General features: G+C 46.4%; 1 protein-coding gene across 2 annotated transcripts in view; it reads left to right on the forward strand.

Moving 5' to 3' along the window:
- Positions 1 to 3,130: 3,130 nt before the first annotated feature.
- The window catches only part of LOC135542708 (probable cationic amino acid transporter), a 29,864-nt gene continuing 7,105 nt past the window's right edge, over positions 3,131 to 25,889 (forward strand). Inside the window, exons 1-6 of one of the 2 annotated variants that reach the window (XM_064969842.1) lie at positions 3,131 to 3,290; positions 10,695 to 11,055; positions 11,239 to 11,424; positions 11,558 to 11,794; positions 14,631 to 14,848; positions 16,718 to 16,864. In XM_064969842.1, coding sequence (XP_064825914.1) covers positions 10,941 to 11,055; positions 11,239 to 11,424; positions 11,558 to 11,794; positions 14,631 to 14,848; positions 16,718 to 16,864 — 903 coding nt within the window. In that variant the 5' untranslated portion in view covers positions 3,131 to 3,290; positions 10,695 to 10,940. Of the gene's footprint in view, positions 3,291 to 3,459; positions 3,608 to 10,694; positions 11,056 to 11,238; positions 11,425 to 11,557; positions 11,795 to 14,630; positions 14,849 to 16,717; positions 16,865 to 25,889 lie in introns of those variants that run through there. The other variant, XM_064969843.1, reaches the window with a different exon arrangement.

Consider the following 25,889-nt stretch of genomic DNA (forward strand, 5'->3'; position numbering starts at 1 on the left):
TGACTCTGTATCCTCACAACAAAATCTGCAGAGCTTTGATGATTTTATTCTCCAAATACTCAACATTTTGTTGGTGGCAAGAATAATATATAATAATTGCAGCTGAAAAGCCCGAAGTCTTGAATCCTGCGTTGTTTTATATATCAACTCATACACCCTGTACCATGGAGTCGGTACATCAAAAATCTCTTCCCAACTATTTTGCAATCTGTATGGCACAGTTGTCAACATCCTGGTCCTCAAATGAAACCGGTATACTTTCCTATTGATGCTATTTTTATTCTTCTGCCAGTTTTGATCCTTTATATTGGGCAGACAGACCAGTTCCCTACCTCCTTCCGCAGCCACTGCCTACTCCATTTTTAGGGTAATACTGTAATCAATTGGTTGTACACTTGGATTGAGCAGACCTTCACTTATTCGTATAACTCCATGAAGGATGCAACACTACCATTCCAGTTTACAATGTAATGTCATTTAAGAACAAAATACCCTTTTCAAACATCTTTCCCATAAATACAGGTATTTTATCAACTAGCACATTTGTGTTCAGCCATAATATTTGTTGTAATATTTGTTCTATATTTTCAGGGGGATGAAATTGAAATTGTATCCAACGCTGCAATGCTTGTTAGCAAAAGAGAGATACTTTGAAAAAGGTATCATTTTCAAATAATCGAAAATGGGACATGGCAATCTGCACAAAGGCAAAAAGGCCATTTTTAAACAATGGATGAGCTTTTCTTATTAATCTACTTGAGAACCATTCAGGGTTCAAATAAAACTTTTCAATGAATGAAGCTTTTCGAGAGAGGTTTAGTGCTTTTATATTTAATAATCTCAACCCACCCAATTTATATTCATTATATAGATAGGCACATTTTATTTTGTCTGGTTTAGCATCCCTGTCAGACTGGGTGCGCAACTGGTCAACTAGAGTCAGGTGCAGGAGAGCAGAGATGAGTGAACAGGCACACTATAATTGGCAGAAGCAAAACAGTCAGACGCAACAGCGTCACAACACTCCAGCCAAAGGCAAAAGCGAATAGCGCCCTGGTCACACAAAATAATGTACAACAATACAATACCACAGGTTCAAAACAATACCCGGGAAAAAACAGCCTGACGCGTCACACAATAAACGGAACGAACAATTACACACAGACATGGGGGGGAACAGAGGGTTAAATACACCACAAGTAATGAGGGAATGAAAACCAGGTGTGTGGGAAAACAAGAGAAAACAAATGGAAAATGAAAGGTGGATCGGCGATGGCTAGAAGACCGGTGACGTTGACCGCCGAACGCCGCCCGAACAAGGAGAGGAACCGACAATCCCAGATAAAGCAAAATGTGTTTTGCTCATATGATTTCTCTCACATCACCCCGCTCCTCCGCTCTCTCCACTGGCTTCCAGTTGAAGCTCGCATCCGCTACAAGACCATGGTGCTTGCCTACGGAGCTGTGAGGGGAACGGCACCGCAGTACCTCCAGGCTCTGATCAGGCCCTACACCCAAACAAGGGCACTGCGTTCATCCACCTCTGGCCTGCTCGCCTCCCTACCACTGAGGAAGTACAGTTCCCGCTCAGCCCAGTCAAAACTGTTCGCTACTCTGGCCCCCCAATGGTGGAACAAACTCCCTCACGACGCCAGGACAGCGGAGTCAATCACCACCTTCCGGAGACACCTGAAACCCCACCTCTTCAAGGAATACCTAGGACAGGATAAAGCAATCCTTCTCACCCCCCCCCTTAAATGATTTAGATGCAATATTGTAAAGTGGCTGTTCCACTGATGTCAGAAGGTGAATTCACCAATTTGTAAGTCGCTCTGGATAAGAGCGTCTGCTAAATGACTTAAATGTAAATGTAATTTGAAAAATGAATCATCAGGAGTAGGCAGCGCAATAAGTAAGTGAGTAAACTGAGATATGACTAAGGAGTTAATCAGGGCAATTTTTCCATAAATAGACAGGTTTTCTATTGAAATTCCTTGTGGAGAGATTATTTATATCTTTTGTGATATGAATACCGAGTATGTCTACTTCACCATCAGCCCATGTGACAGGTAAACTGCAGGGTAATGTAAAAGTTGTATTTTTGTAAGGATTCAATATGTAATATTGTACACTTACCATAATTATGTTTTAGTCCAGAGAGTACTGAAAAGTTATCTAGATCTTTGTCACGGCCGTCGAAAGAAGTGCAGCGTGGTGTGCGTACATTTTCTTTTTATTACAATGATGTCGCCAACAAACGAAGAAACAACCATGAAGCTTACAGGGCTATAGTGCCACTAACAAAAGTCAACTAGCCACCCTGAAAGGAGGGGAAAAGGGATACCTAAGTATGATTCCCAATCAGAGATAACGATAGACAGCTGTCCCTGATTGAGAACCATACCGGCCAAAACATAGAAATAAAGAAACATAGAAAACAAAACATAGAATGCCCACCCCACATCACACCCTGACCTAACCAAATAGAGAAATTAAACGGCTCTTTAAGGTCAGGGCGTGACAATCTTCAATGAGACATTGCAGGGATCTAGCTTGCGGACTTAGTATAATACTTGAGTTGTTGGCATACATGGACACCTTTTGTTTTTAATCCCTTTTTCAAATCCCTTTTCAAAATCCACTTTAAATATAATTCCTGGCTTCTTATATGTTTCATGATGTTCTATTATTTCTAGTAGTCGTATATTAACCCTAACCCTAATGTATCCTCCATGTAAAAGAAAAACTGTCTGATCAGGATGAACAATACTTGATAAAATTCAGTAGGCCTACCTAAACAAGAGCTCTTAGAAATGATATAGCGAGCCTATGCCTCTCTCCGTTGATAGGCTATTGAACGGAGGAACCGCGACCCGCTTCAGAGGACGAAAGTGACGTCACGAAGTGCCATTCTGCTGCGGGAGGGGAGGGGTTGTATAACTAAATAATAGATTACTGGTCACGTGGTGTAAGCAGGCTTCTGAATTATTTAAAAGGCTCTCGCCTCCCACCGCCTCCTGGTGATGCTGCTGCTGCTGAAGAGAGAGAGAGAGAGAGAGAGAGAGAGAGAGAGAGAGAGAGAGAGAGAGAGAGAGAGAGAGAGAGAGAGAGAGAGAGAGAGAGAGAGAGAGAGAGAGAGAGAGAGAGAGAGAGAGAGAGAGAGAGAGAGAGAGAGAGAGAGAGAGAGAGAGAGAGAGAGAGAGAGAGAGACTGCAGCAACCGACATGGAGCTCGAGCCTTTCCGGAGGAGAGCGAGCATCCTCTAATCTGCCAGGATCACGGTAGAATATGTAAGTGAATTTTTTTCTCGTCCTTTCTCTCCATCTCTGTCCCACTCGCACCCTCTCTGTCTGTGTCGTCATTGTTTATGTGTGTGTTAAAAATTGCGTATTCGACCCGCGGTGTGTATGTGTGTCCTGCAGTTGATCGCGTTGTTGTTTGATGATAAAATGTTTCCTTCTTGAGTCACACCTGCTCGGCGTGCATGTGCGTGTGTATGTGTATGTGTTCGGGGTGGGAACTTGCATCCATGTTGCAGCTGCAGTAGACTCCAGCAGAGAGAGAGGAGAGGAAGAAACGATTTCTTATTACGTTACTCGACATAAAGGTATTTGTTTATCAACAGCTAGAGTAAATGTTGAAATCTGCCTGATATCATCACGTAGAAGGCTACATCTCATCTGATCGCTATTTCATCATAGAAGGACCTCTAGATAGATATAAGGCTACCCTCTGCCGTGTGTGTGTGAGTGAGTGAGAGAGACTGTACGAAATGGATGCTTATCATCCGATTTATAGCATCATGTCTGCGTGTGTAGGGTGCACACCGATCCTCTGCAAGAATCAGTCTGTCTTTTTCTATAGATTATAGCGTGCGTGTGGAGTGGGGGCTACATCTGAACTTGTGCTGTTGGGGAAACTCTTGGGAGCAGATTTGTTGGGAGGTACACCTCGTTTAGTATAGCATAGGATAGGGAAGGATCGGGTAGGATAGGGTTGGTTAGGGTAGAATAAGGTTGGTTAGGATAAGGTTGGGTAAGGTAGGGTAGGATAAGGTTGGTTAGAGTAGTGTAGGATAAGGTTGGTTAGGGTAGGATAGGATGGTTAAAGTGGGATAGGTTGGTTAGGGTAGAATAGGGTTGGTTAGGGTAGGATAAGGTTGGTTAGGGTATGGTATTGGAGGGTAGGATAAGTTTGGTTAGGGTAGGGTGAGATAAGTTTGGTTCGGGTAGGGTAGGATAAGGTTGGTTAAGGTAGGATAAGGTTGGTTAGGGTAGGATAAGGTTGGTTAGGGTAGGGTTAGGTTGGGTAAGGTAGGGTAGGATAAGGTTGGTTAGGGTAGTGTAGGGTAAGGTTGGTTTCGGGTAGTGTAGGGTAAGGTTGGTTAGGGTAGTGTAGGGTAAGGTTGGTTAGGGTAGGATAAGGTTTGTTAGGGTTGGGTATGGTTGGTTAGGGTAGGGTATGGTTGGGTAAGGTAGGGTAGGATAATGTTGGTTAGGGTAGTGTAGGGTAAGGTTGGTTAGGGTAGTGTAGTGTAGGGTAAGGTTGGTTAGGGTAGGATAGTTATTGTATATTATTGTGTTATGACTTTCCATCCTCTCTGGGTTTGAGCATGAAATAGATGGTAGAGAGAGAGAGAGAACGAGAGAGGGATCAAAGAGAGCTCTGTAACTGCAGTATTGTCATCAGAGCCTTCACACACATTCCCCTCTCTCTCTCTCTCTCTCTGTCTGAGAAGCCAAAAGCTGGAAACATTGATTTCAATTATTTAGGGCTGAGGTTTAAACACACACACACACACACACACACACACACACATGCACACACTGAGATGTTGAGACAGGTCTGTGTGTTAGAGAGCCTGGAGCCCGAGAACAAGCTACTCTCTAATGACATGTCATGAGAGTTGTCTCTCTCTCCCTCTCTCTCGCTCTCTCTCCGTCACCCATTCCTCCCCATGTTCCTTTTCTTCCTCTACCTCTCTTCCTCACCCACTCCCCTTCTCTCTGCTCTCTCCTTCCATCTGTGTGGTGCTGGCCGTGGTGCTGAAAGCAGCAGTCATTAACAGGAATTATAAACTGGGTGGTTCAAGCCCTGAATGCTGATTGGCTGACAGCTATGGTATATCAGACCGTATACCACGGATAAGACAAAACATTTATTTTTTGCTGCTCTAATTACGTTGGTAATCAGTTTATAATAGCAATAAGGCACCTCTGGGATTTGTGGTATATGCTCAATATACCAAGGCTCAGGGCTGTATCCAGACACTCTGAGTTGAGTTGTGCTTAAGAACAGCACTTTGCCGTGGTGTACTGGCCATATACCCCATCCCCTCGGGCCTTATTGCTAAAATATGGTGTTGATGAAGTCTTGATAATAGTCATGTCTGTTATGTTGTATTAGTTTGGCTACATTCCCGTCATGACAAGGAAGATCACAAGTTGAGTTTAACCCTGATGGGGATACCAGTTCAATAATTCCCCTCCTGTCATGGCTAGATGTCACGGGGAGTAACATTGACTGCTCCCTATAAGCTTGTTTGTAATGGATTTAGATCAATCCTTCTGTCAACAGGTGTGTGCTTGTATGTGTGTGTAATGTGTAATGATGAAACATCATTGAGCCACAGGTTGCAGCTGTGTGTGTGTGTGTGTGTGTGTTTTGTGTTCCCTTATCCTGTGTGTTTGTTTATATCTAAATGTTTGTTTGCGCAAAGTGCCCTTTGCTTGATTGCTTGATAGATTGTTGTGTGTGTGTATAGATCTCATAACCCTTGTTCTATTTCATGTGTGACTCACCCTCTCACAAGAACACACACAACCTGATTTGGTTTGTGAATGGGAGATAGCCTCACTGACGTCACAGAGCCTGTCTGTGCATAAAAGCTAATACAATCACCTCCACACACACACACACACACACCATCACAGATCATCTGCATCTCCGTCATCAGCAGCACACCCCCTACCAGACAGCAGGCCACGTAAATATATAGAGAGATAGAGAGCGAGAGGGGGAGAGAGAGGGGGGTCAAGTGTGGGAGGTGTTTGTTCTCATTATACTGTTATCTCTGTGATCTTACTGCATGTGTAATGAAAGGAAATGAATGGGCAGACTTTAACTGTAGTTTAAAATAATTACTCTCCTCTCCTCCTCTTCTTTTGTCTCATCCTTTCTACTGGTGAGAGGAGAGGAAGACCAGATCAGGCCATGTGGTCGGGATCAATTCTGGGCCCTAGGGATGTGTACAGCGTATTGGTGTGGTTACCAATCCTTTTAGATATGTGTCACAGTTTGGCAATATGGTTACCATGGTTATCAAATACAAGGCCATCCAAAGGAACACAGATATAGAGGGACAGAGAAATGAGAGAGAGGGGGAAAGAGGAGAGAGACAGATGGAGGGCTGCGTTCCAGCTGTCCTTCACACTCTCACTACACTCTTGAACTCAGCACTGGAGAGAGAAATAGAGAGAGAGACTGAAAGAAAGGAAGAGAGAGAGAACATTTCTCCTGTCAGGTCCTATACCCAATGATGACATACCCTCTCTCTGACTCTGACCTACTCAGAAGTCCAGTGGTTGCCATATCAGAACATTGCCGGTTGTCAGATTGGACTGAATCGGTTGCCAGATTGGACTGAATGACGCTTCTTAGCTTTATTAAGGTACTGAGTTCCAGAAGCTGAATCAGGATGTACGTTCTGTCAATCAGACAGAATGTTGGCTGGAACACACAGCTAACCACTCTCTTACAACAATGAATCATGCTCATTGATTGGCCGATTGAATAACAATAATTTATTATTATGGTGGATGACTAGGAAACCAGATGGCAGACAGATGGATGGACAGACAGACCGATCGAAAGGCAGAGGACGGCTGGACATTGTAATGGGCTGTTTACACCTGTTCTTCTAGTCAGGGAGGACAGATCCTATTGCATTGTGTTTGAGATCAATACTGTGTCTGATGGGAACAGATGTTTTATCAGTCTGCTGCTCATCCCTCCATCATCATCCCTCCTCTCTTATCCTTTATGTTCTATTATCCACACTCTGCAGGGACAATAGCCATGCCCACCTCTCTCCTGTATTGTGCCTTGCTTTGTGGTTAAACTGAAACGGACACACATACACACACACACACACACACATACACACACACCCACACTCATACAACCACTGTGGTTAAACAGCTGGGTAATTGCAGGCCTCGTTTAAGTGGTTGATAACTGAGAGGCGTGTGTGTGTGTGTGTGTGTGTGTGTGTGTGTGTGTGTGTGTGTGTGTGTGTGTGTGTGTGTGTGTGTGTGTGTGTGTGCTCGATGATTGAGAGGTGCGTTGGCCCACTCTACATAAATGACTTCTCTTCCTGAGTGCAGACAGAGAGGGAATAATAGAGAAATAAACAGAGAAAGAGAAAGCTCATTGAAAGATGGAAAGAGGTTGTCAGTAATAGCAGTCATCAGAGCAGGTTATTTTCCTAACCGGGACGCACATACTGACTGTGTATTAACTCCTGTTCACTTTGACCAAATGGTTTTACTCAATCATCTTCTATGAGTGCAGTCGTTGACTAACTGGGCGGAGGTTGAATCCTTGACTATGTCTCAAATAGAGCCCTGTTTCCTCTATAGGGCTCTACTTTTGACCAGTATTCTGGACTAAGGTAGGGCACTATATCGGGAATAGGGATAGGGTGCCATTTGGGACGCACACCCTGTAATTATTTGTCTATGGCTGTAATTATGTTGTGTGTGCTTGTGTGGGTCTGTAACAGAACAATTTGTTGAAGGAGAGGCGGACCAAAACGCAGCGTGGTGGTTATTCATGGTACTTTAATAAAGACACTATACATGAATAAACTAACAAAAACAATAAACCTGAGAAAACCTAAACAGCCTATCTGGTGAAAACAAACACAGAGACAGGAACAATCACCCACAAACACACAGTGAAACCCAGGCTACCTAAGTATGATTCTCAATGAGAGACAACTAATGACACCTGCCTCTGATTGAGAACCATACTTGTCCGCTTCCGTGGCCTCCTAACCACGGTGACTCTACTAAATGACCCCACTGGACTGAGGGGCAGCTCGGGACACAGGGGCGTAAGCTCGGGACAGAGGGGCGGAAGCTCTGGACAGAGGGGCGGAAGCTCTGGACAGAAGGGCAGGGGCTCTGGGCTGAGGGGCTCTGGCGCCTCTGGGCTCTGGCACCTCTGGGCTGACTGGCGGCACTGGCGGCCCCTGGCTGACTGGCGGCACTGGTGGCCCCTGGTTGACTGGCGGCACTGGTGGCCCCTGGATGACTGGCGGCGCTGGTGGCCCCTGGCTGACTGGCGGCACTGGTGGCTCCTTGCAGACTGGCGGCACTGGCGGCTCCTTGCAGACTGGCGGCGCTGGGCAGACTGGCGGCGCTGGGCAGACGGGTGGCTCAGGCGGCGCTGGGCAGACGGGTGGCTCAGGCGGTGCTGGGCAGACGGGTAGCTCAGATGGCGCTGGGCAGACGGGTAGCTCAGATGGCGCTGGGCAGACGGGTAGCTCAGATGGCGCTGGGCAGACTGGCGACTCTGATGGTGCTGGGCAGATGGGAAGCTCCGGCAACACTGGAGAGGAAGGCTGGCAGCGCTGGACTGAGTAGCTCTGGCGCCTCTGGATTGAAGGGCGGGAGCTCTGGCAGCGCCGAACAGGCGGGAGACTCCGGCAGCGCTGGAGAGGAGGAGCCGACAGGCGGGGAGGCTCTAGCAGCGCTGGACTGAGGAGCTCTGGCGCCTCTGGAATGAGGGCGGGAGCTCTAGCTGGCTGGAGGGAGGAAGGCTCCGGTGCCTCTGGAATGAGGGGCGGGGAGACAGCCTGATGCGGGGGGCTGCCACCGGAGGGCTGGTGCGTGGAGGTGGTACCGGATAGACCGGACCGTGCAGGCGCACTGGATCACTTGAGCACCGAGCCTGCCCAACCTTACCCGGTTGAATGCTCCCGGTCGCCCTGCCAGTGCGACGAGGTGGAATAGCCCGCACTGGGCTATGCAGGCGAACTGGGGACACCGTGCGCAAGGCTGGTGCCATGTAAGCCGGCCCAAGGAGACGCACTGGGGACCAGATGTGTAGAGCCGGCTTCATGGCACTTGGCTCGATGCTCATTCTAGCCCGGCCGATACGCGGAGCTAGTATGTACCGCACCGGGCTATGCACCCGCACTGGCGACACCGTGCGCTCCACCGCATAACACGGTGCCTGCCCGGTCTCTCTCGCCCCCCGGTAAGCACAGGAAGTTGGCGCAGGTCTCCTACCTGGCTTCGCCACACTTCCTGTGTGCCCCCCCCAAGAAATTTTTGGGGCTGACTCTCGGGCTTCCATCCACGCTGCCGTGCTGCCTCCTCATACCAGCGCCTCTCTGCCTTCTCCGCCTCCAGCTCTTCTTTGGGGCGCCGATATTCTCCAGGCTGTGCCCAGGGTCCCTTTCCATCCAATTCGTCCTCCCATGTCCATACCTCCTCGCGCTGCTCCTGCTGCCTCTTCTCCTGCTGCACCTTGGGGCGGCGACACTCCCCTGGTTTTGCCCAGGGTCCTCTCCCATCTAGGATTTCTTCCCAAGTCCAGAAGTTTTTATCGCGCTGCTCCTGCTGCTGCCCGTTACCACGCCGCTTGGTCCTGTTGTGTTGGGTGATTCTGTAACGGTTTTCTTGAGGTGAAGGAGAGGCGGACCAAAACGCAGCGTGGTGGTTATTCATGGTACTTTAATAAAGACACTATACATGAATAAACTAACAAAAACAATAAACGTGAGAAAACCTAAACAGCCTATCTGGTGAAACCAAAAACAGAGACAGGAACAATCACCCACAAACACACAGTGAAATCCAGGCTACCTAAGTATGATTCTCAATGAGAGACAACTAATGACACCTGCCTCTGATTGAGAACCATACTAGGCCGAAACATAGAAATACCCAAATCATAGAAAAACAAACATAGACTGCCCACCCCAACTCACGCCCTGACCATACTAAATAATGACAAAACAAAGGAAATAAAGGTCAGAACGTGACAGTCAGATTGGGGGGAGTGGAGGAGTTGAGTCCTTACAGTCCATCAGCTCTGAGTTCATCGCAGGTCAGATCTAATCAGGAAGTGATGATGACTCAGGAAGTTACAACACAACACAGTCATCTGGAACACACGCATGTACACACACATACACATACAGACGGATATGAACTGTCATATTTTGCGTGGTGTAATTAATGAGATGGTTGGTATAACAACAGGTTTACAAGGACCAGCTGATAATTAGCTCTCTGTTTTCAGGTAGAAACTCATTCTGGAACACACATCCTGCTGCGTGTATGTGTGTGTGTGTGTGGGTGTGTGTGTGTGTTTACAGTAAAAGATGGATAACCAGTCATATCTTCCCCAATGTGACTGTAACTGTCAAACAGAGCATGGTGCTTGCAACGCCAAGCGTCGTGGGTTCGATTCCCGCTAGGGCCACCCATATGTAAGAGTAGTGTAAAAATGTAAAAGTAGTGGCCCCAGCCGACTTGTAAGTCGCTTTGGACAAAAGCGTCTGCTAAATGGGATATATTATTATTATTATTAAACAGCTGTGGACATGACACAGACATGGTGTCATATGTTGTCAGCTGTATTGTACTGTACGTGTAAAAACATAGGGTTTTCTGTTACAGATTGACACCTTAGACAACAGACAACACTTCTATATCACCATGAGGAACTGCTGACACCCCCCCTCATCTGACTACCAGAGAGAAGACACTTTCTTCCTCCCATCCTCTCTCCCACTCCGCCCGTCTTCACAAGGATAAGCGTTATTTTCGAGAGTGGAAAAAGTGAACGTCAGAGGACAAACTAGAGAAAAAAGCTGAAGCCCTCTCTTGACCCTTGACTTCTAACCACTGACCTGTGACCTCAGTATGTCAGGTCTGAGTGGTAAGCTGCAGCGTGTCCAGTGGCGGGCAGGATGGCACTCCTTCACCTCCAGAGTCCTCAGGACCAAACCAGTAGAGAGCATGTTGGACTCTGGGACAGGTAGGTGTTTACAGGGGGGCCTCTAGGGGCGTGAAAGAAGGTGGGAATGTGTGTGTGTGTGTGTGGGGGGGTATATGTGTGGGTATACAGTATGTGTAGATATATGTGTGTGGGTTATATTAACGTGTGTTTTATGTTAATTAAGGTGTGTGTTTGTATGCTAATGTAAGTGTGTGTGTACAGGTGGTACCAGCAGCCATGGCACCAAACTAGCGAGGGTGTTGTCCACGGTAGACCTGGTGTCACTAGGGGTGGGAAGCTGCGTTGGCACAGGGATGTACGTGGTCTCTGGGCTGGTTGCTAAGGAGATGGCCGGACCTGGCGTCATCGTCTCCTTCATCATCGCTGCTGTCGCCTCTATACTGTCAGGTACACACACACACACACACACACACACACACACACACACACACACACACACACACACACACACACACACACACACACACACACACACACACACATAGCTACTGTACATGATATTTGTGTGTCTCCCCTTCAGGAGTGTGTTATGCTGAATTTGGGGTTCGCGTTCCCAAGACAACAGGCTCAGCCTACACCTACAGCTACGTGACAGTGGGGGAGTGTGTGGCCTTTTTCATTGGCTGGAACCTGATTCTGGAGTACTTGATTGGCACAGCCGCGGGGGCGTCGGCTCTCAGCAGCATGGCGGACTCACTAGCCAATAAAAGCATCTCTACGTTTATGACTACACACATCGGAACACTCAACGGCCTGGGTGAGTCTGGAGGGGGGAGGAGAGGGGAGGGAGGGGGTGGAGAAGGGAGGAGGGTGTGTGCTGTATATCTGTGTGGGTGTGTGTGGTGTTTCCAGTAGCTGTGACATAATCTTCCCTGAGACCTGGGCTGTGTCCAGCGTAGAAATGTAGTGCGTTGAACAGCCATGCCTTTCTGTTAGAGTAATAATACAAGTCAGTAAGGTTCACCTTCCTGAATGTGAGCCTGACGTCTAGAGTGGCTAGCAGTATAGAAACAGACAGTGAAAGCTCATTCCTCAACAAAACAGATGATCACTATGTTTTCTGTTAGTGGATTGTAGCGAGGGTTATGCTACCAAGTTGTGATAGTTTTTCTGTTTGTGGATTGTAGCGAGGGTTATGCTTCCGGGTTGTGATAGTTTTTCTGTTTGTGGATTGTAGCAAGGGTTATGCTACAGGGTTGTGACAGTTGTGTGACAGCCTAGGAACTGTGGAAACAGACAGAGGGAGACAAAATATTTCTGACAGGAAAAGGAAATGGGAACTTTCCAACAGCTGGCCATCTAGCCTGCCATCCATTCCCTCTGCTCACACACATGCACGCATGCACGCACACACACACACTCATACACTGTTGGCATGGTGCATGACTGTTGACAGTGTACTTTCATGTGTTTTCTGCTGGTTCAGTTTTTGATAATGGTGGGGCCCAGGCATCTAATGTAAGCTCTGTTACAGTAAACTATTATATAAGCCCTCGTGTGAATCCATTTTAGCCTGTTTCTTATGCTGAGGTCTATAAAGCACTAGAGGCAATAGACACTAAAAAGTCTGCAGGTCCAGACAACCTGGGCCCCTACCTCTTAAAGATAGCAGCTGGTATTATTACTGAACCTGTGGCTCACATTTTCAACTTGAGTCTCTTGACCAATTCCATTCCCACCATTTGGAAATCAGCTTATGTCCTCGCACTGCTAAAGGGTGGAGATCCCTCAGATCTAATAACTATTGTCTCTAAACTCCCAAACAATTTGAGGGAGTGCACATATGCAGCTATTCTAGCGAATGGAATGGAGGACACATTCCCTGTGGTTTATTTTCATGCCAGCCAGGTGGGCTATACTCCTGTTGTAAAGAGAAGCAATGTGCTTAATATTAGTAAAGTTCAGAAATATATATAGTAGGCCTAGCCTATAGAAATCTGATGGGATCCTCCTCTTTTTAATAGAGGCCATCACTCTGTTTTCTACTGCATTTGCATAGCTTATAGAAATGTTGCGCAACATGAGCTCATGGGCTCTCATGAAGTGTTTGATTACATTTTCGAAAACATTTGCATTAATGTCAGAGTGATTACAGGGACAATAGAGTGCTGAGTACCAGGTAGTTAGCAAGTTTGGTAGGATACTAATGACCATCAGCAACATCAGAACTTAGAGAAGACTAATTACCCTGACTAAACGGTCTTGTGGAATTTGACTTCATGACTCGTGACCACCGGTGTGGCGGTAATATGGTCACCGCAACAGCCCTAAGAGGGGTTCAGTCTGGCTTTAGAATGGGGCACAGCACCACAACTACAGCTATAGAAGTGGCAAATTACCTCATAAATGCACTTGATAAAATGCAGCATTGTGCTGCTCTGTTTGTTGATATATCAAAGGCATTTGATTCAGTTGACCATGTTGCTTGCTAGACTCAGTAACATTGGTCTTAGTGAAGGGGCAGTAAATTGGTTTAGGAACTATCTTTCTGGTAGAACACAATATGTATATACTGACAGTCACAAGTCTAGCTTTCTTGAGATTAATAGAGGTGTGCCCCAGGGTTCCATTTTAGCTCCTGTGTTGTTCTCAATTCGATTTGGGAAATGGGATGCAACCAGCAAAGTTACATCTATATGCAGATGATACAGTCATATATTAATGTGCTCCTTCTCTGGTTCAGGCTGTTGAAGAGCTCCAGACTGCTTTTCAGTCACTGCAGGCCTCCCTTTATGGTCTCAAACTGGTCTTCAATGTACAAAAAACTAAATGAATTACCTTTATCAGAGCTCGCACTCAGCCAGAGAAGGTGAGCATTGCCACATCTGGTGACTTATCCATTGAAAAAGTGTCATCCTACAAATACCTAGGTATATGGTTGGATGACAAGTTGTCCTTTAGAGTTCATATGGATAATCTTGGGTTTTTATTTTGGTAATAAGTCTTGCTTCCAACTTGTGGCTAGAAAGAAGCTTGTTCGGGCCACTTTTCTCTCTGTAATTGATTATGGTGACTTGTTATATATGCATGCAGCCGCTTTATTACAAATGCCAAGTCACTCACTCACCCGCCATTGCACCTTGTACCAAATGGTAGGTTGGTTACATGCTCAGAAAGCTACATTTGTATGTGTTCATCTACAAAGCACTTGTAGTCTGGTCTCCTTCACCACCAGCAGTTACCATACCCGGTCTGCTTTGTGGTTGCTACTTAAAGTCCCCAGGACATTCACAGTATTAGGCAAGACTGCCTTCTCGTCTTGTGCACCAGAGGCACGGAATAGTCTACAATCCATGCTTCATCTAGATATGTTAGTGCCACTGAATTAATGCATTTTCTTTATGGAAGACTCTGTTACAGAGTAGTGTAAAATGCTTTTGTTAGGCTGGATCATGTTGTTGTATTGTATTGTTGTATGTTTTAATTCTGTAATGTATTGATTGTTGCTGCCTTGGCCAGGTCTCCCTTGAAAAAGCGACTCTGAGTCTCAATGGGCTTTTCCTGGTTAAATCAAGGTTAAATAAAAAATGTATGTTTACCTCTCGGTGTGGTGTGTATTTAACCCTCCCTCCCTCCCTCCGCTCACTCTCTAGGTAAAGGAGAGCAGTCGTACCCAGACCTCCTGGCCCTGCTGATAGCAGTAATAGTGACAGTGATCGTGGCCCTTGGGGTGAAGAACTCAGTAGGGTTTAATAATGTGTTGAATGTGATCAACCTGATGGTGTGGGTCTTCATGATGGTGGCCGGACTCTTCTTCGTCAACGGACACAACTGGGACGATGGAAGGTTCTTACCCTTCGGGTGGTCAGGGGTGAGAAACACAAACAGACTTATATATAGTGGGGAGAACAAGTATTTGATACACTGCCGATTTTGTAGGTTTTCCCTACTTACAAAGCATGTAGAGGTCTGTAATCTTTATCATAAGTGCACTTCAACTGTGAGAGAAGGAATCTAAAACACAAATCCAGAAAATAACATTGTATGATTTTTAAGTAATTAATTAGCATTTTATTGCATGACATAAGTATTTGATCACCTACCAACCAGTAAGAATTCCGGCTCTCACAGACCTGTTAGTTTTTCTTTAAGAAGCGCTCCTGTTCTCCACTCATTACATGTATTAACTGCACCTGTTTCAACTCGTTACCTGTATAAAAGACACCTGTCCACACACAATCAAACAGACTCCAACCTCTCCACAATGGCCAAGACCAGAGAGCTGTGTAAGAACATCTGGAATAAAATTGTAGACCTGCACAAGGCTGGGATGGGCTACAGGACAATAGGCAAGCAGCTTGGTGAGAAGGCAACAACTGTTGGAAGAAGATGGAAGAAGTTCAAGAAAATGGAAGAAGTTCAAGATGACGGTCAATCACCCTCGGTCTGGGGCTCCATGCAAGATCTCACCTCGTGGGGCATCAATGATCATGAGGGAGGTGAGGGATCAGCCCAGAACTACACGGCAGTACCTGGTCAATGACCTGAAGAGAGCTGGGACCACAGTGTCAAGGAAAACCATTAGTAACACACTACATCGTCATGGATTAAAATCCTGCAGCGCACGCAAGGTCCCCCTGCTCAAGCCAGCGCATGTCCAGGCACGTCTGAAGTTTGCCAATGACCATCTGGATGATCCAGAGGAGGAATGGGAGAAGGTCATGTGGTCTGATGAGACAAAAATAGAGCTTTTTGGTTTAAACTCCACTCGCCGTTTTTGGAGGAAGAAGAAGGATGAGTACAACCCCAAGAACAACATCCCAACCGTGAAGCATGGAGGTGGAAACATCATTCTTTGGGGATGCTTTTCTGAAAAGGGGACAGGACGACTGCACCGTATTGAGGGGAGGATGGGGCCATGTATCGTGAGATCTTGGCCAACAACCTCCTTCCCTCAGTAAGAGCATTGAAGATTATTTTGTGGCTGGGTCTTCCAGCATGACAACGACCCGAAACACACAGCCAGGGCAACTAAGAAGTTGCTCCGTAAGAAGCATCTCAGGGTCCTGGAGTGGCCTAGCCAGTCTCCAGACCTGAACCCAATAGAAAATCTTTGGAGGGAGCTGAAAGTCTGTATATCCCAGCGACAGCCCTGAAACCTGAAGGATCTGGAGAAGGTCTGTATGGAGGAGTGGGCCAAAATCCCTGCTGCAGTGTGTGCAAACCTGGTCAAGAACTACAGGAAACGTATGATCTCTGTAATTGCAAACAAAGGTTTCTGTACCAAATATTTAGTTTTGCTTTTCTGATGTATCAAATACTTATGTCATGCAATAAAATGCAAATGAATTACTTAAAAATCATACAATGTGATTTTCTGGATTTTTGATTCCGTCTCTCACTGTTGAAGTGTACCTATGATAAAAATTACAGACCTCTACATGCTTTGTAAGTAGGAAAACCATGCTAAATCGGCAGTGTATCAAATACTTGTTCTCCCCACTTTACATATGCACATGCTATTACACACATACATTGGTAGGCATGCAGATATGCAATGAATTTTGATATTCAGCTAGTCAACTTCTCCTAGTTTACTAGCTAATTTTAGATAGCAACATTGTTAACTAGTGGCTAACTCGAGCTCAGCTGTTGGTGGAATCATAATGCCAAAAGTGATTGTGTTTTAACACAGCCTTTAACCTTTAACCACTGTCTCTCCTGTGTGTGTTTATACCAGGTGATGCAGGGAGCAGCAACATGTTTCTATGCCTTCATAGGGTTTGACATAATCGCTACTACAGGAGAGGAAGCCAAGAGTCCCAACACCTCTATACCCTATGCTATTACTGTTTCCCTCATCACCTGCCTTACTGCATACGTCTCTGTGAGTACACACACACACACACACACACACATATGGACACACAGATACACATACACACACACAAACACACACACACACACACACACACACACACACACGTCCATGCCCTATTCGGTGCAAATGACATCATTTGCCCTCAAGAGTTTGTCGGAATGAATGATTTCTGGTTGGTTGGACTCTCTCTATGTATGTCTGTGGTTTCAGATATAGACTAGCTATATACTCTATGGTCTAAGATATAGATTCTATATGCTTTATGGTTTCAGCTATAGACTATATCTATATACTCTATGGTTTCAGATATAGACTCTATCTATATACTCTATGGTCTAAGATATAGATTCTATATACTCTATGGTTTCAGATATAGACTCTCTATATACTCTATGGTTTCAGATATAGACTCTATCTATATACTCTATGGTCTCAGATATAGACTCTATCTATGTACTCTATGATTTAAGATATAGATTATATACTCTGTGGTTTCAGATTTACATTTAACATTTACATTTAAGTCATTTAGCAGACGCTCTTATCCAGAGCGACTTACAAATTGGTGAATTCACCTTCTGACATCCAGTGGAACAGCCACTTTACAATAGTGCATCTAAATCATTAAGGGGGTGGGGTGGTGAGAAGGATTACTTATCCTATCCTAGGTATTCCTTGAAGAGGTGGGGTTTCAGGTGTCTCCGGAAGGTGGTGATTGACTCCGCTGTCCTGGCGTCGTGAGGGAGTTTGTTCCACCATTGGGGGGCCAGAGCAGCGAACAGTTTTGACTGGGCTGAGCGGGAACTGTACTTCCTCAATGGTAGGGAGGCGAGCAGGCCAGAGGTGGATGAACGCAGTGCCCTTGCTTGGGTGTAGGGCCTGATCAGAGCCTGGAGGTACTGCGGTGCCGTTCCCCTCACAGCTCCGTAGGCAAGCACCATGGTCTTGTAGCGGATGCGAGCTTCAACTGGAAGCCAGTGGAGAGAGCGGAGGTGCGGGGTGACGTGAGAGAACTTGGGAAGGTTGAACACCAGACGGGCTGCGGCGTTCTGGATGAGTTGTAGGGGTTTAATGGCACAGGCAGGGAGCCCAGCCAACAGCGAGTTGCAGTAATCCAGACGGGAGATGACAAGTGCCTGGATTAGGACCTGCGCCGCTTCCTGTGTGAGGCAGGGTCGTACTCTGCGGATGTTGTAGAGCATGAACCTACAGGAACGGGCCACCGCCATGATGTTGGTTGAGAACGACAGGGTGTTGTCCAGGATCACGCCAAGGTTCTTAGCGCTCTGGGAGGAGGACACAATGGAGTTGTCAACCGTGATGGCGAGATCATGGAGCGGGCAGTCCTTTCCCGGGAGGAAGAGCAGCTCCGTCTTGCCGAGGTTCAGCTTGAGGTGGTGATCCGTCATCCACACTGATATGTCTGCCAGACATGCAGAGATGCGATTCGCCACCTGGTCATCAGAAGGGGGAAAGGAGAAGATTAATTGTGTGTCGTCTGCATAGCAATGATAGGAGAGACCATGTGAGGTTATGACAGAGCCAAGTGACTTGGTGTATAGCGAGAATAGGAGAGGGCCTAGAACAGAGCCCTGGGGACACCAGTGGTGAGAGCGCGTGGCGAGGAGACAGATTCTCGCCACGCCACCTGGTAGGAGCGACCTGTCAGGTAGGACGCAATCCAAGCGTGGGCCGCGCCGGAGATGCCCAACTCGGAGAGGGTGGAGAGGAGGATCTGATGGTTCACAGTATCGAAGGCAGCCGATAGGTCTAGAAGGATGAGAGCAGAGGAGAGAGAGTTAGCTTTAGCAGTGCGGAGCGCCTCCGTGATGCAGAGAAGAGCAGTCTCAGTTGAATGACTAGTCTTGTAACCTGACTGATTTGGATCAAGAAGGTCATTCTGAGAGAGATAGCGGGAGAGCTGGCCAAGGATGGCACGTTCAAGAATTTTGGAGAGAAAAGAAAGAAGGGATACTGGTCTGTAGTTGTTGACATCGGAGGATCGAGTGTAGGTTTTTTCAGAAGGGGTGCAACTCTCGCTCTCTTGAAGACGGAAGGGACGTAGCCAGCGGTCAGGGATGAGTTGATGAGCGAGGTGAGGTAAGGAGAAGGTCCCCGGAAATGGTCTGGAGAAGAGAGGAGGGGATAGGGTCAAGCGGGCAGGTTGTTGGGCGGCCGGCCGTCACAAGAAGCGAGATTTCATCTGGAGAGAGAGGGGAGAAAGAGGTCAGAGCACAGGGTAGGGCAGTGTGAGCAGAACCAGCGGTGTCGTTTGACTTAGCAAACGAGGATCGGATGTCGTCGACCTTCTTTTCAAAATGGTTGACGAAGTCATCTGCAGAGAGGGAGGAGGGGGGAGGGGGAGGAGGATTCAGGAGGGAGGAGAAGGTGGCAAAGAGCTTCCTAGGGTTAGAGGCAGATGCTTGGAATTTAGAGTGGTAGAAAGTGGCTTTAGCAGCAGAGACAGAGGAGGAAAATGTAGAGAGGAGGGAGTGAAAGGATGCCAGGTCCGCAGGGAGCGGGATTTTCCTCCATTTCCGCTCGGCTGCCCGGAGCTCTGTTCTGTGAGCTCGCAATGAGTCATCGAGCCACGGAGCGGGAGGGGAGGACCGAGCCGGCCTGGAGGATAGGGGACATAGAGAGTCAAAGGATGCAGAAAGGGAAGAGAGGAGGGTTGAGGAGGCAGAATCAGGAGAAAGGTTGGAGAAGGTATGAGCAGAGGGAAGAGATGATAGGATGGAAGAGGAGAGAGTAAGCGGGAGAGAGAGCGAAGGTTGGGACGGCGCGATACCATCCGAGTAGGGGCAGTGTGGGAAGTGTTGGATGAGAGCGAGAGGGAAAAGGATACAAGGTAGTGGTCGGAGACTTGGAGGGGAGTTGCAATGAGGTTAGTGGAAGAACAGCATCTAGTAAAGATGAGGTTGAGGGCGTATTGCCTGCCTTGTGAGTAGGGGGGAAGGTGAGAGGGTGAGGTCAAAAGAGGAGAGGAGTGGAAAGAAGGAGGCAGAGAGGAATGAGTCAAAGGTAGACGTGGGGAGGTTAAAGTCGCCCAGGACTGTGAGAGGTGAGCCGTCCTCAGGAAAGGAGCTTATCAAGGCATCAAGCTCATTGATGAACTCTCCGAGGGAACCTGGAGGGCGATAAATGATAAGGATGTTAAGCTTGAAAGGGCTGGTAACTGTGACAGCATGGAATTCAAAGGAGGCGATAGATAGATGGGTAAGGGGAGAGAGAGAGAATGACCACTTGGGAGAGATGAGGATCCCGGTGCCACCACCCCGCTGACCAGAAGCTCTCGGGGTGTGCGAGAACACGTGGGCGGACGAAGAGAGAGCAGTAGGAGTAGCAGTGTTATCTGTGGTGATCCATGTTTCCGTCAGTGCCAGGAAGTCGAGGGACTGGAGGGAGGCATAGGCTGAGATGAACTCTGCCTTGTTGGCCGCAGATCGGCAGTTCCAGAGGCTACCGGAGACCAGGAACTCCACGTGGGTCGTGCGCTGGGACCACCAGATTAGACTCTATCTATATACTCTATTGTTTAAGATATAGACTCTATCTATATACTCTATGATCTAAGATATAGACTATATCTATATACTCTATGGTTTCAGATTTAGACTATCTATATACTCTATGGTGTAAGATATAGACTGTCTATATACTCTATGGTTTCAGATATAGAATATCTATATACTCTATGTTTTCAGATATAGACTCTATCTATATACTCTATGGTTTCAGATATAGACTCTCTATATACTCTATGGTTTCAGATATAGACTCTATCTATATACTCTATGGTCTAAGATATAGACTATATCTATATACTCTATGGTTTCAGATATAGACTCTATATACTCTATGGTCTAAGATATAGATTCTATATGCTCTATGGTTTCAGCTATAGACTATATCTATATACTCTATGGTTTCAGATATAGACTGTCTATTAACTCTATGGTTTCAGATATAGACATGTTCAGATATATCTCTGGTTTAGGTTAGGTTGTTGATCTGTCAATAAGAGATGGCCTTTTTATTCCTGTCTCGCTCTTCCTCCATAATCTCTGCATCCTAATCTCTCTTATCTCTGATCTGTGACAGATGGTTGCATGACTTCACACGTCAGTTTACATAGGTCACAGAGGCGCAGTCATGCGCACGCACACACACTCGCATGCACACACACACACCCACACTCACACACACACACCCACACCCACACCCACACACACACACACACCCACACTCACACTCACACCCACACACCCACACTCACATACATACAACCACACTCACTTAGTTAGTTTGGGCAGTGATTGCACACATGCACACTTGAGTTTATCTTCATAACCCTCTCTCTCTCGCTCTCTCTCTCTCTCAATTCAACTCAATTCAAGGGCTTTATTGGCATGGGAAACATGTGTTAACATTGCCAAAGCAAGTGAGGTAGATAATATATAAAGTGAATATATAAAGTGAAAAACAATAAAAAATGAACAGTAAACATTACACATACAGAAGTTTCAACACAATAAAGACATTACAAATGTCATATTATATATATACAGTGTTTTAACAATGTACAAATGGTTAAAGGACACAAGATAAAATAAATAAGCATAAATATGGGTTGTATTTACAATGGTGTTTGTTCTTCACTGGTTGCCTTTTTCTCGTGGCAACATGTCACGAGAAAAGGGCTGCTGCTCTGATGGCACACTGTGGAATTTCACCCAGTAGATATGGGAGGTTTTCAAAATTGGATTTGTTTTCAAATTATTTGTGGATCTGTGTAATCTGAGGGAAATATGTCTCTCTAATATGGTCATACATTGGGCAGGAGGTTAGGAAGTGCAGCTCAGTTTCCACCTCATTTTGTGGGCAGTGAGCACATAGCCTGTCTTCTCTTGAGAACCATGTCTGCCTACGGCGGCCTTTCTCAATAGCAAGGCTATGCTCACTGAGTCTGTACATAGTCAAAGCTTTCCTTCATTTTGGGTCAGTCACAGTGGTCAGGTATTCTGCCGCTGTGTACTCTCTGTGTAGGGCCAAATAGCATTCTAGTTTGTATGTATAGTTTTTTGTGTGCTCTAGGGCAACAGTGTCTAGATGGAATTTGTATTTGTGGTCCTGGTGACTGGACCTTTTTTGGAACACCATTATTTTGGTCATACTGAGATTTACTGTCAGGGCCCAGGTCTGACAGAATCTGTGCATAAGATCTAGGTGCTGCTGTAGGCCCTCCTTGGTTGGTGACAGAAGCACCAGATCATCAGCAAACAGCAGACATTTGACTTCGGATTCTAGCAGGGGGAGGCCGGGTGCTGCAGACTTTTCTAGTGCCCGCGCCAATTCATTGATATATATGTTGAAGAGGGTGGGGCTTAAGCTACATCCCTGTCTAACCCCACGACCCTGTGTGAAGAAATGTGTGTGTTTTTTGCCAATTTTAACCGCACACTTGTTGTTTGTGTACATGGATTTTATAATGTCGTATGTTTTACCCCCAACACCACTTTCCATCAGTTTCTATAGCAGACCCTCATGCCAAATTGAGTCAAAGGCTTTTTTTAAATCAACAAAGCATGAGAAGACTTTGCCTTTGTTTTGGTTTGTTTGGTTGTCAATGAGGGTGTGCAGGGTGAATACATGGTCTGTTGTACGGTAATTTGGTAAAAAGCCAATTTGACATTTGCTCAGTACATTGTTTTCTTTGAGAAAATGTACGAGTCTGCTGTTAATGATAATGCAGAGGATTTTCCCAAGGTTACTGTTGACACATATTCCACGGTAGTTATTGGGGTCAAATTTGTCTCCACTTTTGTGGATTGGGGTGATCAGTCCTTGGTTACAAATATTAGGGAAGATGCCAGAGTTTAGTATGATGTTAAAGAGTTTTAGTATAGCCAATTGGAATTTGTTGTCTGTATATTTGATCATTTCATTGAGGATACCATCAACACCACAGGCCTTTTTGGGTTGGAGGGTTTTTATTTTGTCCTGTAACTCATTCAATGTAATTGGAGAATCCAGTGGGTTCTGGTAGTCTTTAGAGTCTATGGATTCTTCAAATTACATTGAGCTGATTTCTGACATGCTGTTCCTTCTTTTTCCGTAGTGTATTTCTGTATTGTTTTAGTGATTCACCATAGTGAAGGCGTAGACTCAGGTTTTCCGGGTCTCTATGTTTTTGGTTGGACAGGTTTCTCAATTTCTTTCTTAGATTTTTGCATTCTTCATCAAACCATTTGTCATTATTGTTAATTTTCTTCGGTTTTCTATTTGATATTTTTAGATTTGATAGGGAAGGTCAAATATACTGTTAAGATTTTCTACTGCCAAGTTTACACCTTCACTATTACAGTGGAACGTTTTACCCAGGAAATGGTCTAAAAGGGATTGAATTTGTTGTTGCCTAATTGTTTTTTGGTAGGTTTCCAAACTGCATTCCTTCCATCTATAGCATTTCTTAATGTTACTCAGTTCCCTTGGCTTTGATGCCTCATGATTGAGTATTGCTCTGTATTGCTCGTGCGACAGAGCTGCAGGAGTTGTGTTGGTTTTGTTGGTTATGTTGTCATAGTTGTGCCTAGGGGAGCATATGTGGGAGGGAATGCTGTCACCTCCAGGAAGGTGTTTGTCCCCCTGTGTGCTGAGGGTGTCAGGTTCTTGTCCGGTTCTGGCATTTAGGTCGCCACAGACTAGTACATGTCCCTGGGCCTGGAAATGATTGATTTCACCCTCCAGGATGGAGAAGCTGTCTTCATTAAAATATGGGGATTCTAGTGGGGGGATATAGGTAGCACACAGGAGGACATTTTTCTCTGTTAGGATAATTTCCTTTTGAATTTCTAGCCAAATGTAGAATGTTCCTGTTTTGATTAATTTAATGGAGTGAGTTAGGTCTGCTCAATACCAAATTAGCATACCCCCTGAGTCCCTTCCCTGTTTCACACCTGGTAGTTTGGTGGATGGGACTACCAACTCTCTGTAACCTAGAGGGCAATCAGTGGGTCCGTCTCCTTTATACCAGGTTTCTTGCAGGATGACAATGTCTGTATTACCGATTTCTTTGGTGAAGTGCGGGTTTCTGCTCCTTAGGCCAAAGGCAGATGATCTCAGGCCTTGGATATTCCAGGATGATATAGTGAAGGCTTTTTGTTCCATAGAGTGTCCAATGTTGTTGGTTGTGGTTTGGCCTCAGGCCAGTAAGTGTGAGCAGAGCCTGCTGAGCATCTGGTACATGCCATTAGCTTGGGCGAGTGTGAGAGTGGGGGTTGGGACTGTTTGCCCGCTCACTACCTGGGTGTATGTGTGTCTTCCATGTTGAGGCCCTCTTTGCGGGGGTGGGGTGCATGGGGTGGGCAGGAGTGGCATAGGTCTGATCTGAGGGGGCATAAATGGGGTGTGGGCATGGTTGACGTGGGGGGGTGTTGCTTGGTTGGGGTGGGGGTGTGGATGTGTCTGGGTGTACTGTGGTGTGGATGTAATTCCTCTTGGCGTGGGTCCTCTATGTGTAGGTCCAGGGGGGGGGGGGGTCCTGCAGGTCTGGGAGGGTGTCTCGCTGGTCTGGGTGGGGAGTCTATTGATCTGTTGCTCCTGTGTGAAGTGTTGGGGATATGTTTGAGAGCGATGTCCTTTAGAGTCCGGGCAAAGGTGGGCACTGCTGCCTTGTAGAGGTGGACCTGGTCATAGAGGCTGTTCAAGTCCAGGGTGGAGTGGTGGGCCAGGAAAACATTTGGTTTTGACGCACAGTCACGGGAAATACTTGCGTTTACCCGCTATATTATGGCAGGGTGGATGTCTTTTCGTGGTAGCAGGGTGGAGATAACCACTTGTGTGTTGGGGAAAGTAGAAGAAGCCTTTTCAATCACTCCCTTCAGTGCTGTGGCCAGCCTTTCCTGCTGTGCTCTCAGGTCGTTTGTGCCTGTGTGTATTATTATGTGGCTTGGTGAACCGAGTTGGTCCTCAGACAGAAGGTCAAGGGAGTTGGTCCTCAGACACCAGAGTTTAGACACACTGTGTTTGGGAAAAATATTTTTTTCTTCTATATATTTCCCCATTTGAGTCCATAAGTAGTACAATCTGTGTCTTGTGTTTGTCCTCAGTGGGTGTGAGGGGGTTGTCAGAAGGGCTATCAGGGTGGCTGACAGGGGGGGTGCTCAGAGGGGGTGAGAGCCGCTGGGCTTGTGGTTCTTCATTTGTCTGTTCTGCTGTGATGTCGACTCTATGTCTGGTGTGGACTGTTCTGCTGTGGTGTCGAGACTTTTGTCAGGTGCTGAGGTGGGCTGTTCTGCTGGCTTCTCTGTGGGGGTGGACACCTCTCTAGTGGGTTGTTCTCTGTCACACGCCGTCCCCCTCAAACTCTCCTCCATCCCCCTCAACCTCTCCTCCACCAGCAGACTGATCCTCTCCTCTAATGCTCTGTTATTCTCGTGATTCTGCTCTTTCTCCTGTTGAAGTTGTCTCACCACAGTCCAGAGTGCAGATATGTATCTGTCCACCTCCAGCTCTCCGGGTCTGGTTAAGGGGGTGTTGTTGTGCTGGACTGTTGTCTGGGTCTGTGCTGACTGAAGTGTAATCACCTGCTGTTCCAGCTCCACCTGCCTTACCTCCAACTGGGTGAATTTGTCCTTCATTTCAATGAGGGAGTGGTAATCTGTGCTGGGAGATTGACTCTCCGCTGGGGGCTGCTTGTCTGTGGGGTTACATAATGAAAGGCCTGGTCTGACCCGCTTGGGATGGGGGTATCTTTATCAAGGGAGAGCTTCTCCTGCTGGGCTAATTCTTTGATTAGGTGAAAGTCCAGCTGAAACTGTTTGGGGTTACCCTGTACCATTACTGTTCCGGACTTATAGATATTTATATTACCTGACTCAGTCCTCGTTATCAAGTATTCTGAGTTTCCACCCCTCGTTAACCCCCCCTCTCTTAACAAAGGGGTAGTGTGCTAATATAGCACTGTGCCATGCCAGGGGATGGTTTGTGTGGAAGATAAGGTTGCTGATGTTCCCATTTTTGTAATAGT

The sequence above is a fragment of the Oncorhynchus masou genome, chromosome 6, assembly GCF_036934945.1.
Source record: "Oncorhynchus masou masou isolate Uvic2021 chromosome 6, UVic_Omas_1.1, whole genome shotgun sequence".
In the NCBI taxonomy this organism is placed as follows: domain Eukaryota; kingdom Metazoa; phylum Chordata; class Actinopteri; order Salmoniformes; family Salmonidae; genus Oncorhynchus; species Oncorhynchus masou.